The sequence below is a fragment of the Puma concolor genome, chromosome A1 (genome assembly GCF_028749965.1).
Source record: "Puma concolor isolate L17-30 chromosome A1, mPumCon1.1.hap2, whole genome shotgun sequence".
NCBI classification, from domain to species: Eukaryota; Metazoa; Chordata; class Mammalia; order Carnivora; family Felidae; genus Puma; species Puma concolor.
The window spans coordinates 109,158,648-109,175,392 of record NC_141667.1 but is presented as its reverse complement, the minus strand read 5'-3'; the positions used below and the strand labels follow the sequence as shown (position 1 = coordinate 109,175,392).

Genomic DNA, 16,745 nt, shown 5'->3' with positions numbered 1-16,745 from the left:
AAACAACGTCCACAGACACAGAGAGATTATACAGAAGTCTGTATCGGTCTAGTTTGAGCAGATTATGGAGAAAAGTCTCATCTGAAAATTTGCTTTATGAAATTTTTTAAATGTGAAAAATTTGAAACATACTCAGAAATAGAATTGTATAATGAATCCTCATGTATCCATCAGCTTCAATAGTTATTATTCTTTCATTCTTTTTTCTACATTATGAAATTTGTTTCTATATTATATAGTTGGACCTGTGAATGACCAAAGCTACAATATTGAACTCTAGCTCAGGACCTTTAAAAAAGATAACAGCATTATATAGCACATCCACATTGAACTTAGTTCATGTATAATTTTGCTCATTTGTCTCAAAAATCTGTATTTTTAAAGTTGATTTCTTGGATTTAAGATTTAGTCATTGTCTACACATTGCTTTTCATTGATATCTGATATCTCTTAAGTTTTTTCCTTCCTCTTAAAAATTCATTTATTTGTTGAAAAAACCCAAGTTATTCTGTAGAATTTTTCATATTTTGTATTTGGCCAGTCATATCCATATGGTGTTATTTAACATGTTCCTTTATTCTTCATTTAGTAATTAAAATGGCTCTTAGATTTAGATGCTTGCTTGATTCAGTTTAGGTTGTTTTTTTTTTTTAAAGAATACTTTATAGATGGTGTTGACTACTTTTATTTAAAAAAATTTTTTCTTTAACATTTTTATTTATTTTTGAGAGACAGAGCACGAGGAGGGGAGGGACAGAGAGAGAGGGAGACACAGAATCCACAGCAGGCTCCAGGCTCTGAGCTGGCAGCACAGATCCCAACATGGGGCTTGAACCCACAAACTGAGATCATGACCTGAGTGGAAGTTGGACGCTCAACTGACTGACCCACCCAGGCACCCTGGTGCTATTTTTAATTGCACTGCATCAGGAGGCACTTGATGTTTGGTTGTTGTTATGGGCTGAATTGTGTCCTTGCAAATTCATTTTTTTTTTCAACGTTTATTTATTTTTGGGACAGAGAGAGACAGAGCATGAACGGGGGAGGGGCAGAGAGAGAGAGGGAGACACAGAATCGGAAACAGGCTCCAGGCTCTGAGCCATCAGCCCAGAGCCTGACGCGGGGCTCAAACTCCCGGACCGCGAGATCGTGACCTGGCTGAAGTCAGACGCTTAACCGACTGCGCCACCCAGGCGCCCCTCAAATTCATTTTTTTTTAACACTTATTTATTTAATTCAAGAGGGGAGGGAGGGTCACAGAGAGAGAGGAAGAGAGAGAATCCGGAGTAGGCTCTGTGCTGTCCGTCCTGCTATGGGGCTCAGTCCCACGAACGGTGAGATCATGACCTGAGCTGAAATCAGGATTTGGACCCTCAACCAATTGAGCTACGCAGGTGCCCCACAAATTTGTATATTGAAGAGTTAATTCTCAGTACCTCAGGATGTGACTGTTTTTGGAGATAAAGCCTTTAAAGTTACAGTGAGGCTGTTTGGGTGAGCCCTAATCCAATCTGACTGGTGTCCTTATAAGCAGAGAAATTTCGGATTCACACAGAGACATCAGGATGGGTGCCTACAGAGGAAAGACCATGTGAGGACACATGAGAAGGCAGCCATCTAAAACCCAAGCAGAGAGACAGCAGAAGAAACAGTCGTGATGGTCCCTTGATCTTAGACTTCTACCTTCCAGAACTATGAGAAAAAACTTCTTTTGTTAAAGCCCCCCAGTGCCACAGGGTGCTTTGTTATGGTAGCCCTAGCAAACTAATACAGTTGTTCTCTATTTAGTTATGATTTGCTTAGTTAAGATATTAGGCTTGATCTTTGAGTTCATGTGGTACAGCCTTGTACCTACATTATAAAATGCTCCATCCTTTTTTTTTCCCCTAATGTTTTTAGTATCTACTGATGGTGTTTTTTTCCTAAATCTATCATTTTATTAAGGGGTGAAAAATGGTGATTATATTGATAATCCTACATTTATGTAGGATCATTTGAGCATGATGCCTCAAAATAGCATGATGTCTCGTGAGTTTTTCCCCATCAACTATTTAGTTACTGTAAAAATAGTATGTATAGCAAAGGTAGACTTGATTCTTTCTATAATTCATCTGTTTTCAGATTAAGACATCCTTTAAATAACCTGAGAATCCTTAACTTCAGATTTTAGGGCTTGAATTTATACTACCAGGATGACCCAAGGATCCCCAAACTGGGAAACTTAACTACAAAGCATTCTTTCGTTGGTGATACCCCTTCAGCACCTGGCAGATAGAAGGTGAAACTTTTTCCTGGAGGAACAGGTCCTCTAACAAGGCCCCACACTTGTCTCATGGTAAAGATGAGTTTATATTCTGAGATTATGAAACCAAAGAGGGGGGCGCCTGGGTGGTGCAGTCGGTTAAGCGTCCGACTTCAGCCAGGTCACGATCTCGCGGTCCGTGAGTTCGAGCCCCGCGTCGGGCTCTGGGCTGAATGCTCAGAGCCTGGAGCCTGTTTCCGATTCTGTGTCTCCCTCTCTCTCTGCCCCTTCCCCGTTCATGCTCTGTCTCTTTCTGTCCCAAAAAATAAATAAAAAACGTTGAAAAAAAATAAAAATAAAAAAATAAAAAAAAAGAAACCAAAGAGGAAGTGAGTGAGAATTAATAGACATAACTGAAAAAAATTTAGATCCCCAGAGAATTTAAGTGGGCCCAGGGCTTATTAGTTTGTTCTTTTCTGTTTCCATACTCACAGCCTTGTAGATCTCCTCTGTTTTGTGGCTTTAGAGAACATCCTCATTTAAATCTCCTCCTCATATACTGTAATTTACAAGTCCAGATTCTGGAATCCAGCCGTGTCCTTAATAGTGATACTTGAAAGTCGAATAGACACCTCAGATTTCATACATCCAAAACTGAGCTCCTGACCTGCCCCTCCTTTGTGTCTGCATCCTTGCCCATATCAGTTGATAGCAATTCCATCTTTAAAGTCGCTCATTCTAAAAAATTTCGAGCTATCTTTGATTCTTCTCTTAGACCCCGCATGCAGTCTCTCTGGAGACCTTGTTTCCTCTATTTACACTGTATGTCCAGAAGTTGACCATTACTTATCACCACCGCTGCTACCACCGTGATCTGAGTCCTGTCTTTTGGCTAGATTACTGCAGCAGTGTTTTCCCATTCAAACAGAGTTTATCTGGTAATTGATAGTTTTAGTAACTGTATTTCTACTTTATACTTAGAATTTTTATTTACAACTAAATCTTGGGGCACCTGGATGGCTCAGTCTCTTGAGCATCTGACTCTTGATTTTGGCTCAGGTCATGATCTCAGGGTCATGGGATTGAGCAACGCCCCCCCCCCCCCCCCATCAGGCTCCACACTGTGGAACCTGCTTGGGATTCTGTCTCCATCTACCCCTCTCCCCTCCTTGCTCTCTCTCTCTCTCTCAAATAAAAAAACAACAAGAAAACACACACAAAATATAAAATGAAACAAAATCTTATGCCCTGTCTCTGGGAGCTTACAATTTATAGGAAGAAACAGATGTACCCATTAATATAATACCTGGTGGTACAGTGACATGAGTACTGATCAGAGGCTTATGTAACACATGAACTACTCAAAGGTAAAGGCTGCTCAGGAAAGATAAAGCAAACAGTAATAGCACCAGGAGCTTTAAACCCTTTTGGAGGGAAAATGATAGGATAATTACCTAAATGAACAGGCTCAGGGATTTTGACTCTTCTAGGTCAGTGCTTTCTCCACTGGCACATACCCTTTTTCTTTCTTTTCTTTCTTTTTTTTTTTTTTTTTGTCTCTGCTATCAGTCTTTTGCAGTAAGCTAGTATGGCTGCCTCCATAGTCAACAAAAAGCCTTTCTGTGTAACTGTTCTTTTGGCCCAAAAGAAAAATGGATTTTGAAGCCAAATCAGTGTGCTTTTCTGTGGTGCCACTTTCTCCTCTGAATCCTTTCTTGATAGTTGATACTTGACCCATCAAAAAGAATATAGCTGTCCAGTAAAAGCATGGCAAGTTAGCTACTTATTATCACCTTTCAGTTAAGACCATGTGTCGTATCATGTTAATGTATTTCACATAAAGTAAAGATATTTCAGCCCATTTTTACCTTTCTGAGAAATCAGCATGAGAAGCATCTGGGGAAGTAAGACTGTTTAATCTCAGGACCAACTGGTTATTGGGATGTTTCCCTCCACAAATCATGTCAATTTTGTGTCTTCTCTCTCACCCAATTGGCTTAGAATCCCTGTCACCCTCCCATATGTTTTCATAGTCCATGTATTCGTTATTCATTGTGTTCTGTCACAAAATAGTAGTAGGGCCTTGGCAAGTACTTACTGAATGAACATCTGTAGCTTCAAAGCACAATTTAAAATTCATTTTAAAGTATCACCTGATTTTATTTTCTTCTTGCTACTGTCTCTTCTTGGTCCAGTCAGGAATATTGGTGGTACTTTTATTTAAAATATGGTAGGCCTACTTTAGATTGCTCAAAAATCTCCAAAATGACTAAACCTATTCCTTGGAACAAAAAATTGCAGACATCATCTGGTGGTTTCTGGTATTTACATATGAATACAAATATACACACAGCGTTTTTGTAAAGTGTATTTTGCTTTCCTCACAATTCTGTTAATTCTGTATGTAATTTCTACCCTTTCTTAAATTTTCCCCCTAAGAAAGTAGTGTCTGAGGAATAAGTATATGTATGGGTACTCCACACTCTTACTTTGATTCATCTTTAGAATTTATTCCTTCTTTTACCAAAGAATGGTAGCCGTTAAAATGGGCGACATTAATCAAATACAGAAGTTAGAAAATGTGCCTCTTCAGTACCTTTTTTTTTTTTTTTTTTTTTTTTTTACAATTCTTAAAAGTGTCACTTGTATTGAAAAGCTGCAGTGACCGTTCAAGACTGAACATCTGACGTAGGTTTGGGAGAGAAAGAAAAGGAAAAAGGAAAAATTTAAAAGAATAAAGAGGTGGTGTTGCTTTATAGTATGTAGCTTAAGAAGTTCCTGGAGAAGGTAGGAAATAACTGGTAGATACTACAACATCAAATGCATATTATCTTTTCTCCTTAAAGTTGAATATGCACTGCATCCTGCCTGAGAGTTCAGCAGTTCCAGGGCAAGTAGGAGAGAAGGGGGAAGAGGGGTGAAAGGTAACTAGATGGGGATTATGTAGTTGGAATTATTCAGTACTTGGTTATCATCAGAAGTTGGGTGCTTTTCAAGAAAATGGTTTCTGGATATGAATACCAAAGTGTATGCAGAACCATTTAAGCAGTTCAAGTTGTTGCAGTTGACTTCATCATGTTTGAATCCTGAAGTGTATAACATAAGCAGTTATTGAAGAAGATGGAGCTCTCTCTCTGTAATTTATGACAGTTTTAGAAATAATAATTTGCTGACTTTAATTACCATTTTAAACACCCTAGCCACCAAGTCTAGATTGGCAGAACTGACAGTTTAGAAATCACCCGATTCAGTCTCTTACTTGTTTTCATAAAGCATCTCATACATACCGTTGAGAAATTCTGAAAACTAATGGAAAAGGAATCTTTTTTTTTTTAAATTTTTTAACATTTATTTATTTTTGAGACAGAGAGAGACAGAGCATGAACAGGGGAGGGTCAGAGAGAGGGAGACACAGAATCGGAAACAGGCTCCAGGCTCTGAGCTGTCAGCACAGAGCCCGACGCGGGGCTTGAACTCATGGACTGCGAAATCATGACCTGAGCCGAAGTCGGCCGCCTAACCGACTGAGCCACCCAGGACCCCCTGAAAAAGGAATCTTGAATTGTAAGCCAGCTTTCACTAAATTATATGTGTTCTAGAGATATCTATTGAACCACAGAAGGCATGTACATTCCACTGGAATCTGGTCATATCTGTAAGACCCCTTTTTAATTTCTACTTAACTTAAGATTACTTTTTGGGTCCTGTTTGTGTTCTTACGTAGGTCACAAACAATTGTAATGACTGTTAGTTTAAAAACTCATTTACATTTTTGCAACTTTTCATTGACAATTGATTGCAGTATTTATTAGTACTTCTTTTCTTTGGCCTACTTGGGTTTGGCACATTTTATTCTTCTGTGTTCACAACACATTAAGATTCACTATCAGCAAGGGGAAGTGGCATGGCCTCAGTTTACGAAGTAACATCTGTGCCACTGACTCTCCTTAGAGTTATTACATATAACGTTGTACTCATGTGAACAGTCATGGTTCCAAAGCCCACTTTGGAACATTGGTGGATTACTTCCAGGGTAACTGTGTCCTATGTAAAAATGAGATTTCTCTTTCGTTAAGAACATTCTATTTTTTTTAATATTATAAAATACATATATTCTCATTTCGTGAAATATATATCAAAATATACTATATATATGTATATACACACGCGTATATATGCGTATACATTATATAGTTACATAAAACTATATAAAATGTTCTCATTTCATGGAGACAGAATTCCAGTATACAATTCCTGTATAAAACTTTTAGATGATGAGTTATGCCTTAGTCTACTGTCTAAAAATAGACCATGATGCTTTTAAGCCAGAAAATCTTATACACATTTGTAATTTAAGCCCCCATAGGGTATGGCGAGTGTATTTCTCAATCAGTAATGGAATATTTTCTTTCTGATTTTTGTAGTCATTATCTAAAAAACCAATATCCTATCTCATCAGCATCAAATATGCTCCCATGGGCATATTTATCTGTAGACCTACTGCTTCTGAGCCAATCTTCAGCAGATATAGGAGGTATAGATGCGTCCTCATTTAGGTAACATGATAGCAACATGATACTGAGTTAACATGGTATTGAGTATTGAGGTTAATATCACCTCTTACTCTAGTGTGGTTTGATTAGATTTTTCTTAATATTTCTAACTTTTTTTTTATTTGCTCTGAGATGGTCTAAATTGGCTAAAATAGTGTAGTGTTTTAGTTTCTAATTTGGTATGCATTACTCATTCCATATTTTTATCAATTTCACCTCCTTTGGTTCTAATTTTTAAGAAATTCATAGATAATAATTGATAAGGGACCTCTAAATTCTTTGTCCATTTTACTCTTTGGTATTTCTTCCTTATTCACTAACAGATGACTTTTAGACCAAGGAAATTATTATTGAGTCTTAATATCTAATGAAATTTGACTTGCTAGGTTTGGACTTGCTTGGGACCTCTCTCTCCTTTTCTGTAAGATTTCTCTTTATATTGATTTTTTTTAAGTTTAACACATCAGACAATAAAAAAGACATTTTGTATTTCATGCATAGAACCGTGTCTGTCCTCAGCCTTTCCCACCGTTTTATTTTAGAAGCACACAATTTCTCCGATTTCACAGGTTCACAGCTATAGAGAAATTTCGCCTCAGGAATAATTAAAGGGTCACCCATACTTGATTTAGATGCTAGTTGGGAATTAGAGCTGATTTGTGAATGGGTTAAGATTTGGGGGCTATTAGGATAGGGTGGATGTATTCTGCATCTGAAAGGACATGTAATTTGGGGGGCCAGAGGAAGAAATGTTAAGGACTGAGCTCTGTCTCCCATCCGCCCCCACCAGTTCCATGTGTTTAAGTCCTAACCCCAGTATGATGGTATTTGGAGATATGGCCTTTAAAGATGTCATTATGCTTAAATGAGGTCATAAGGGTAAGTCCCTAATCCTATAGGACTGTTATCCTTATAAGAATGGGAAGAGGCACCAGAAAAGTACATGCACGGAAGAAAGGTCATGTGAGGATAAAGCAGCTGTCTGGAAGCTAGAAAGAGACACCCAAATTCCTGGCACCCTGATACTGGATTTCTGGTCTCCAGAACTGCGAGAAAAGAAATTTGTATTGTTTAAGCCACCTAGTCTATGGTCTTCTGTTATGGCATCCCAAGTAACAGGTAACATATTGACAAGGTAGAAATTTTTCCTATATTTAGAAAACCAATGTTGATATCAAGTTTCAGAGGAAAAGCTATTTTGAATTGCATAACTACCAAGGAAGTAAATGAATCCTACTTTGTTAATGAATAATAACTCTGAGTAAATAGTGCTATGTTACATCAAAATAATTATGTACTTTTTTTTAAGAGAGTGAGCACTAGCAGGAGAGAGGGGCAGGGAGGGTGGGGGACAGGTGAGAGAGAGAAAATCTCAAGTAGGCTGCACACTGTGCTTGATCCCATGACCTTGGGATCATGACCTGAGCTGAAATCAAGTTAGATGCTCAACTGACTGAGCCACCCAGGTGCCCCTTGATGTATTATTTTTAGCTAAAGTCTTTTGTTTACATTGGGGTTCACTCTTTGTGTTGTATATATTTCTATAGGTTTTAGACAAAAATAGTACCTTGTATCCTCTGTTATAGCATCCTACACCATGGTTTCACTGCCCTCAAATCCTCCTGTGTACCACCTACTTATCCCTCCCTCTCTCTGCCCAAATATTAGATGATAATATAAAAAGATGATGGAATTGCTTGAAATCACTAATTTACAATTGTCTTTCTTTACTGTTCTGATAGAAAAGTTAGAATTCTTTTCTAATGAAATACAAAAATGCTTTTATTGATGTTGTTGTCTGACTGATGTGTTGAACTTGAAAGTTGTCCCTGTGTGAGAGTTCTTTGCATTAGTTTTTTCTGTCTTGACCCATTCCCAATTGTTCAGGATTTGGATTACAAAAGGCTCCTTTAGCATTTAAACTATTCTTTGGTGGTGAAAGGGATCAGGACTCTTTATCTGCTCCCTTATAAACTGATTTTTGACACATCAGTATTCTAATGAGCAAGCCCCAGGGGCACATTGCTACATATTCCCCTGTTTTCTCCCATTTTTCCTTGGTGATAGGTAAGTAACCGCTCTCTAGGCAGAGGTAGGAATATGCATCTCTGACTCCTTGTCCCATTGGAATTCCCTGACTTCCACCTGTCATAAAAACTGGCCTTGTATCCATCCAGGACTAGATGAGGAAAGTTGCCACTGTAGACATGGCACCATATTGAGCATTATTTATCTACTGTTTTCAATCAGAGGCAAGCATGGGGTCATATGGTGGTGGGAACAGAAGCAAGGACTGACTTTGAAGTCCCTGCAAGTTTTTAAAGTAGTTCCTATATTGAAATATGATACAGTATGAATATGAAAAGTAAATGGATCACAAGTGTATAGCAATGAATCTCCACACTGGGAAACTAATATTGCATTAGAATTACTATATTACTAGTCCTGCATCACCTTAGTTTTTAATTTCGCATTGTGTCCCAGCAGATTTCTTTGAGCAGCACACTCTTTGAATAAGGAAAACAGTGTGGGAAAATATTTTCCAGGATCTTATTCTGACCATATAAACTGGTGAGAAATGTTCTCATGGGGTGGGGGAGGTGTCTTTCTGCTCATTAGTAATACTGGAAGTATTGAATATAAATCTAAAAGTTGAATTTAAACATTTAGACTGCATATATATATATATGAATACGTGAAAAATTTAAATATGGTACCAAGTAAATGAAAGTGGTGCAGTTGAGATGAAAATCAAGAGAATGAACAATGTGGTAATGGAACAAAGAAACGTGCATGTGTGTGCACGACAGAAGTATTGTTTATATGTGTTTTCTCCTCAGTTATCAAGGAACAAACCTGCTAACCAGTGTGATTTATATAGTTCTAAGAAGGTGGAAACATCTTCAGCCCCAAAGAAGAAAAATGATGCCATGTGTTATAACAGGAACTTAGTTTCCTTTTAACTTATTCCTTTCAATCCTTGAACCTTTAATTTACTTTCTTTTTATTGTGTTTGCTAGTAGTTCTGCTACAAAGTTGAATAGTGTGGCAAATATGAGTATCGTTGTCTTTTTTCCCTGATTTTCAGGGAGTGCTTTTAAAGTTTCATGATCAAGTATTAAACTGCTAAAGATTTCAGTAAACTCTTCGTTTTGCCAGGTTGCGGAAATTTTCTTCTATGATGCAGAGGATTTTCATGTTTTAATTATGACTAAGTATTGAATTTCACCAGAAGTTTTTATTTTGCATCTTTTAAAATGGTCATGTGTTTTTTTTTTTTTTTTTCTTAAAATCCTTTAGTTTGTTGAATATATTGTATAGATTTTTTTTTCCCATTTTGTACCTTCTTTGAATCTCTGAAAATAATCCTGTTTGGTCAAAATGTTTGTTTTTTTTTTTTTTTTTTCTTTTAATTGATGGATTCTGTTGGCTAATATTTTATTTAGGATTTTAGCATTTATGTTCATAAATAAATTGGTATATATTTTTCTATACTCGCCTTGTCTGGTTTATGTATTCTTACAGATGTAAGGATATCCTTATGTATCCTTGGTATGTCAAGGTTATATTATTTTTTTGAAGCTAGTCTTCCTTTTATATAAGTTACATAGTTATAAAGTCATGTAAGTTACAAAGATTACCCATTTCTGAAACTTTTGGATAATTTTCCAACTAGATCATTTTTGTCTGGACCTCCCTCCCTTTTTTATATCGGTTTTGGAGGAGATATTTTGAGTTCTATTTTAATTTTTGAAGTTGTGGTTTATTCATGTTTTCTAATTTTAGGTCAATTTTCAAAATTGATACATGTCCAGTTTAAATTCATGAGTAACAAAGAAGGTGAGCAAACCTTAGAGACCCAGGAGTGTGGAATTAGTCCTGTGCAAAATGCTGATATTTAACCATGAAAAAGTTGCAAAGGTAGACGAGAGAATGAAACTTCTTTATGGAGGTTATAATTCAGTTGTTAGCTTTAGAGAAAATTTCAACTTAATTAATTATAAATATGTTTCTGCATAGGGACTCATTAATACTTCTGAAATATTTTAAAGGATATGGTGAAAAATAAGACTTTCATAGGCAACGTTTTGGGGATCACTGTTTTGCATAAAGTAACAATTCTCAAAACGTGGTCCACAGTCCCTTATGTCTCTAAGACCTTTGAGAAAATCAGGTCAAACTGTTCTCTTGGTAATATTAAGATATCATTTGACTTTTTAATTTACAATTTTTTAGAGTGTGCTAGTCGGGGAGAGGGCCAGAGGGAGAGAGAGAATTTTAAGCAGGCTCCATGCTGCTCAGCACAGATCCCAATGCAAGGCTGGATCCCACAACCCTAGCCGAAATCAAGAGCCAGATGCTCAACTGACTGAGGCACCCACGTGCCCCTTATTTACCTTTTTTAAATGTGTTAACATGTTCATTAATAATGCAAAAGCAGTAGTGAGTATAACTGCTGATCCCTTAGTAGAATCAAGGCATTGGTGACAAACTGTGCTAGTACTCATTTTATTCTTCACTGCCCTCACATGCTGTTAAAAAACTGTTGATTGAAGCAGTACATATTATTGATTTTATTAAATCTTTCCTCTGAAATCCATACTCTTTAAATATTCTGCGTGAATAAAAAAATAAAGAATGCATAAAGCATTTCTGCAGTACACTGAAAGCTGATGGCAGTCCAGAGGAGAAGCCCTTTCACATGTTTTAGTTGAGAGCTGCTCTGTACACCTTTCCCTACTACACCGTGTTTCCTTGAATGATTGACAGAATGTAGTTGTTCCCACTCGGGTATCTTGTAGTATTTGTTGCAAGTGATCGAATTTTAACTTTAAACAAAAATTAGTGCTTTGGAAAAGTTGTATCCAACACTGTGAGCTTGACTACGGTGCCATAATTAAATAACTTTTTTGCTGATGTTGATGGTGATATTAACACACATGGCCTTTTTGAAATTCTGTAATGAAATGTGTTGATATTTGAGAGATATGCATAACTCAGGAAACCTTTATTTCCCAAATCCCCAGTGCATTGAGGAAATGCCACAAAGTGTCAAGAGTATCAGGATGGATAATGAAGTACAGCAAAGGGAAACCTATGAACCGGCAATGTGGAGATTAAGTAGGTATTACGAGCTAGCTTGGTCCAAGAGACAAGTGTGGGACAGGAGATGAGGTCAACATGACCAAGACTGTGACAGGTAGGAAGAACTAGGGTCCAAGGAGAGCACTCCATGTTAGAAAAATGTATATATCTGATCTGATCAGAACCGGAATAAGAGATGAGGAATAGGATTTGTGAGAAAAGCAGCCAAAGACTACTCTACCTGAATTCCTTAGGCCTTACCCACTTGTAAGTTGCATGGCAATTCTATGAACAGTTAATACCAGGATTCTACACATTGTTATCCGCATCTGTTGACTCAGAACCCAGCCCCTCTGCACAGTCCCTGCATGTATTTCTGAGCATTAGGAGATGGCCCCTATGTACTCAGGAATGAGTTCATTTTTGTGTTGGACCATATCCCAAGATCACCTGTCTCTGTTGCTTTTCTCTTTGTTTCGATAGTACTCTCTAGTCGTTACCTCCAAGTCCTCACAGTGTTAAAGCCATGTGGTGTTAGGTGTGTGCTGCCCCAAATTTAGACTCGAGTGTATCACAGAGTTCAGAAAACAGTTTCCAGTAGTTTACTTCTACATTCCCCTCTTCCTATTACCATTACTAGTATCCAGGGTGCTGAGGTGAGGATGAGTTTGAGTTAGCAGCCAATAACTATGGTGTGTTCAGATTTATTCAGAGATGACCATTTTGGTAATAAGTTCATTTACCGTATTTGGCTGTTTCCTTGAGCATAGATTCTTTGACCGAAGCCACCTCAGCTCTCTTAGAAATACATCACTGTTGGGTAGCTTCCGCTTCTCCTTTTAAGCTTAGGTACGTGTAAACATAGCTTTATTTCTTGGGCTCCTCACATCACTGGCAAAAGGATTTCTGTCCACTCTGCCCCTCTAATAGTTGTCTAGACATATTTAACACTTGGTATTGGAAAAAGACAATTTGTAAGCTGAGCTGTCTCCCAGATCTTGTTCATCTGATTTCAGCAAATGTTTGTTGGGTGTCTTTTTTGGTACCAGGTACCATGTTTGATTGTAAGAATATGGAGTTGAAAAGAATACTGTGCTCTTTAGGAGTAAGTTGATAGGACACACATACACAGAGGTAAGTGTAATGCAGCGTGACTAGTGCTGCTGTAGAGGTGTGTGCAAAGTACATTGGGAACATGGAAGAGGGAATGGTTGTATTTTCCTGGGGGCACTTCTGTAAAAGAACGCTTTGAGCTCAGCCTTAAAGGGTGAAAAGCATTTCTTAATGTAAAGTCAGCGGTAAGAGAAATGACATTACAGAAGAGAGAACAGCAAATTTCCAAGTATGAAAGCAGAAAAAGTAATTTGGGGGAACTGCACAAAGATAAGCATTAGTGTTGATGTGGAGTATTCATGGAGGGGATACCAACCTTGACAAACATCTTTGAGTCCGATTTTAAAGGGTGTAAAAAGGCTTTGTTTTTTGTTTTGAAGAGGAAAAACTAAATGATATTCCTATTCTCCTTGAAGAAAATAGTCTTAGTCATATGAAGAGGCAATCAAAAAGTATGCAAAAATATAGAGAAAAGGCATTATAGAGGATTATACAAATATGTTAGGACACTGAATTGGTAAAAATACTATGAAGTTTTAAAATTTGGACTTTTTACTGTATGTGGTAAACATTGTTTTAACTTTTTACTCTGTGATAGTTGTAGATTCAAGTGTGAATTGTTAATTATAGATTCACGGAGAGATCCTGAATATCCTTCACACCATTTACTTAATTGACATCTCACCAGTTACATGCACTCCGTTGTGTGTATTTAGTTCTGTGCACTTTTATTGCGTGTATAGATTCATGTGAGCACCATTGCAGTCAGATTGAGAGCACTTCCCCCACAGAGATCCCTTGTGCTACCTAAAGGGCCTTTTTTTTGACACAATAGGGAGCTTTGACTGCATTCTGTGGGTTGGTGTCTCTCAAACTGTGGCCTTTGGGTCACTCTAACAATAACCTAGTGTTCTTTTTAAATATCCCAATTCCTACCATAGAAACAGTTTTCTAACCACATTCTCTGGGAATGTGGCCCTGTGACCTACATTTAAATAACACCCCCAGGTGCTCCTTGTGATGAGAACATGATGCAAACACCTGCAAGGAGGAGGTCTGGACGAGTGTCATCTAACTGGAGCATGACAGAAGGCATACATGCAATTTAAAAATTCTGGTAGCCAAATCAAAGTAAAAAGAAACAAGTGAAATGTTACAAACATGAAATTAATCTAAAATGATTGGTATTTAATGATTGGTATTAGCTTTTTTTTTCCTTCAGAGTATTCCAAATCCAGTGTGTACTTTGTACTTCACATCTCAGTTGAAATTAGCCATATTTGAAGTGCTCAGTAATACACCTGATTAGTGGCTACCGTATGGGGTAGCGCAGACCTAGACAACAAACAGTCACTACAAAGGCCGTGAGAGAGATTCATACAGAGATGTGCAGTTGACATCTGGAAATTGAAGTTACTGCTCTAGAGCTTTGGAATAAGATAAAAATTAGATATATAGATTTATAAATCATTGATGGAAGAGTTGTGACACTGTAATTTTCAGTAATTCTCAACAAAGACTTATTAGACTCACCTACAGGGTTTTTTCTAACTGCATACTTGCACCCCAAGAAAGCATGGAAAATCTTGACACTTGGAGAAAAGGATGGAAAAATAGGGAGGCATGTGCATCTCAAGGAGAGGAGGAACATAGATAGGGAGTTTCTCCATCGTTGATTCTGATAGGGCCCCTCCCTGCTGTCTCCACTCCTGGCTGAGAACCACTGGTGTTTAAAAAGGGAGATGAGGATTTAAGACACTGAGAAGGATCTAGAGTGAAGAAAGGAGTGCCAAAGAAGTAAAGGAGAGGGTTTCAACAACGAAAAAGGCAGGAGGAGATGAGACATTTGCAAATACCGTATTCTTAAGATTGTTGAGGACCTAGAGTAGTCAACTGGACTAAGATGGTCTGTGCGGTTGTTGGTGGAGACAGAACTGGATCTAGCTACCTGAAGGTTGGAGGAGCTAGATTGGCTGTAAGAGGGTCATGCTGTGCCCTCCCAGGCAGTTCCTTAAATCCTTTCAGTTTGGTGAAAGTGTATCGGAATTCTCTCTTTTATAGTCCTTAAGTCTTGCAGTTTAGCTAATTGTTTGTATAATACGTGTCTATCTTCACCCTGACCATAGGATCTGACCGTAGGATCACCCTGACCATAGGACCACCCTGACTGTAGGATCCCTTGGGGAACTTTACCCACTCCTAACTCCCTCCCCATGTCCTAATAAGTCAAAATTTCTATGACTGGGGCGTAGGCATCATTTTTTAAAGTTTCCCAAGTGATTATAATGAGCTATAGTAGAAAACTGTTCGTTACTTTGATCAGTTTTCTACCCAGTGAGTACATTTGTGACAGAAAATAAGTTTTACTCAACTTCTTGTCCCCAGAGTTTGTGTGGCATTTGGTTAGCTGTCAGGAAATGTTGAAGAATGAATGAAAAATGAAAGAGCTAACAAATGAGGAAATGTGGCCAGGGAACTAGACAGTCCCTTGTGGATACCTTAATAAATAACATTTCCTTTCTTTCTAATGAATAGTTACCAGGCCCGTTATTAAATATACTGCACATATTTTGGAATTATTAGTGTGAAATTGTTCTGCCGAATTGCTCTAATTTACAGTATTTACATAAAATCTCAGGTATAAAAATAAGACTACAAAGTTGGTTAGGGTGATTCTCCCAAGTTTTTTTGTTTGACTACATATACCACAAGATGTAGTATAATAACTGTTCCACTGAGTACAATATTTAAGAGAAATTACTGCATTTAGGATAAAGAATTTTTGCCATCAATTTAAAGAAAGTACTTACTATTACCATATAATTAACTACAACTCAAATTCTATTATGTTTAAAAATTAATGCTGTGGTTATTTAAACTTCCTATTTAGAAGAATATTTGTAGTTCTTTGTTATGGCTCTTCTAAGGCCACTGCAGTAACTTATTTAATTGACCCTTTAGCAGTTGCTTTTTATGACTTTTAGTGAGAGAAAGATGGAAAGAAAAAGACATAAAATGTTCTGCAAAAATAAAATAAGCTGGTAGTCACTAACAAAATTCATCATCATCATAATTGAATTTTCAATCCAGGACATAGTTTATAGAGTGTCCCTAGCCCAAGACCTGGTAGTAGGTACCTCAGTAAATAAGAATTATTTTTCTTCTGCTCCACATGTAGCTGATGTGGTGGTAAGGGTTTAGAAACTCAAGTTTATTCTGACACAGTTCAGCATTGAAAAAATGCATTCATTTTCCCACAGATGAAAAGAAATGAAGAATTGATAACTAAAAATCACAATCAAGAAGACATAAGTATTCTTCGTTGTTGGAAATGTAGAAAATGTATAGCAAGTTCTGGTTGTTTAATGAGATATCTTGAGAATCAAGTGATTACGGTGAGTACTCCAAACTTCAAACTATTTCCTAGTATACAAATGCCGTGAGCACGCCCACAGGTGCACACCTATCCCTTAACACCTGGCTTAACTTCTTTTATGTTCTTTTACCTCACCACTGAAAACATTTTCAAAGTGCTATTCAGAAGGCTTCCCATCTTCCACAGTTAAAATTAATTTTATTTTTAGCTGCTGACATTAACATGCCCTTAATATTTTAAGTGCAGTATCATAGATGTAAGTTGAAGATAATAGTCAGTGTTTTTCTTATTCCCACTATGAATGAACCTTAGTCATCAACACAAAATTAAATTCAAGATCCTAGTGAGAAATGGAAAACTTATTTTATTGTGTGTG

At 37.3% G+C, this 16,745-nt stretch overlaps 1 protein-coding gene across 3 annotated transcripts in view; it reads left to right on the top strand.

The window, feature by feature from the left end:
- Window positions 1-16,745, top strand: part of RNF180 (ring finger protein 180) — a 211,586-nt gene that overhangs the window by 10,871 nt on the left and 183,970 nt on the right. For 2 of the 3 annotated variants that reach the window (XM_086700073.1, XM_086700077.1), the window contains exon 2: window positions 16,254-16,388. The exons of the other annotated variant lie outside the window; for it this stretch is intronic. In XM_086700073.1, coding sequence (XP_086556199.1) covers window positions 16,254-16,388 — 135 coding nt within the window. The remainder of the gene's footprint in view (window positions 1-16,253; window positions 16,389-16,745) is intronic. 3 annotated transcript variants of the gene reach the window in all.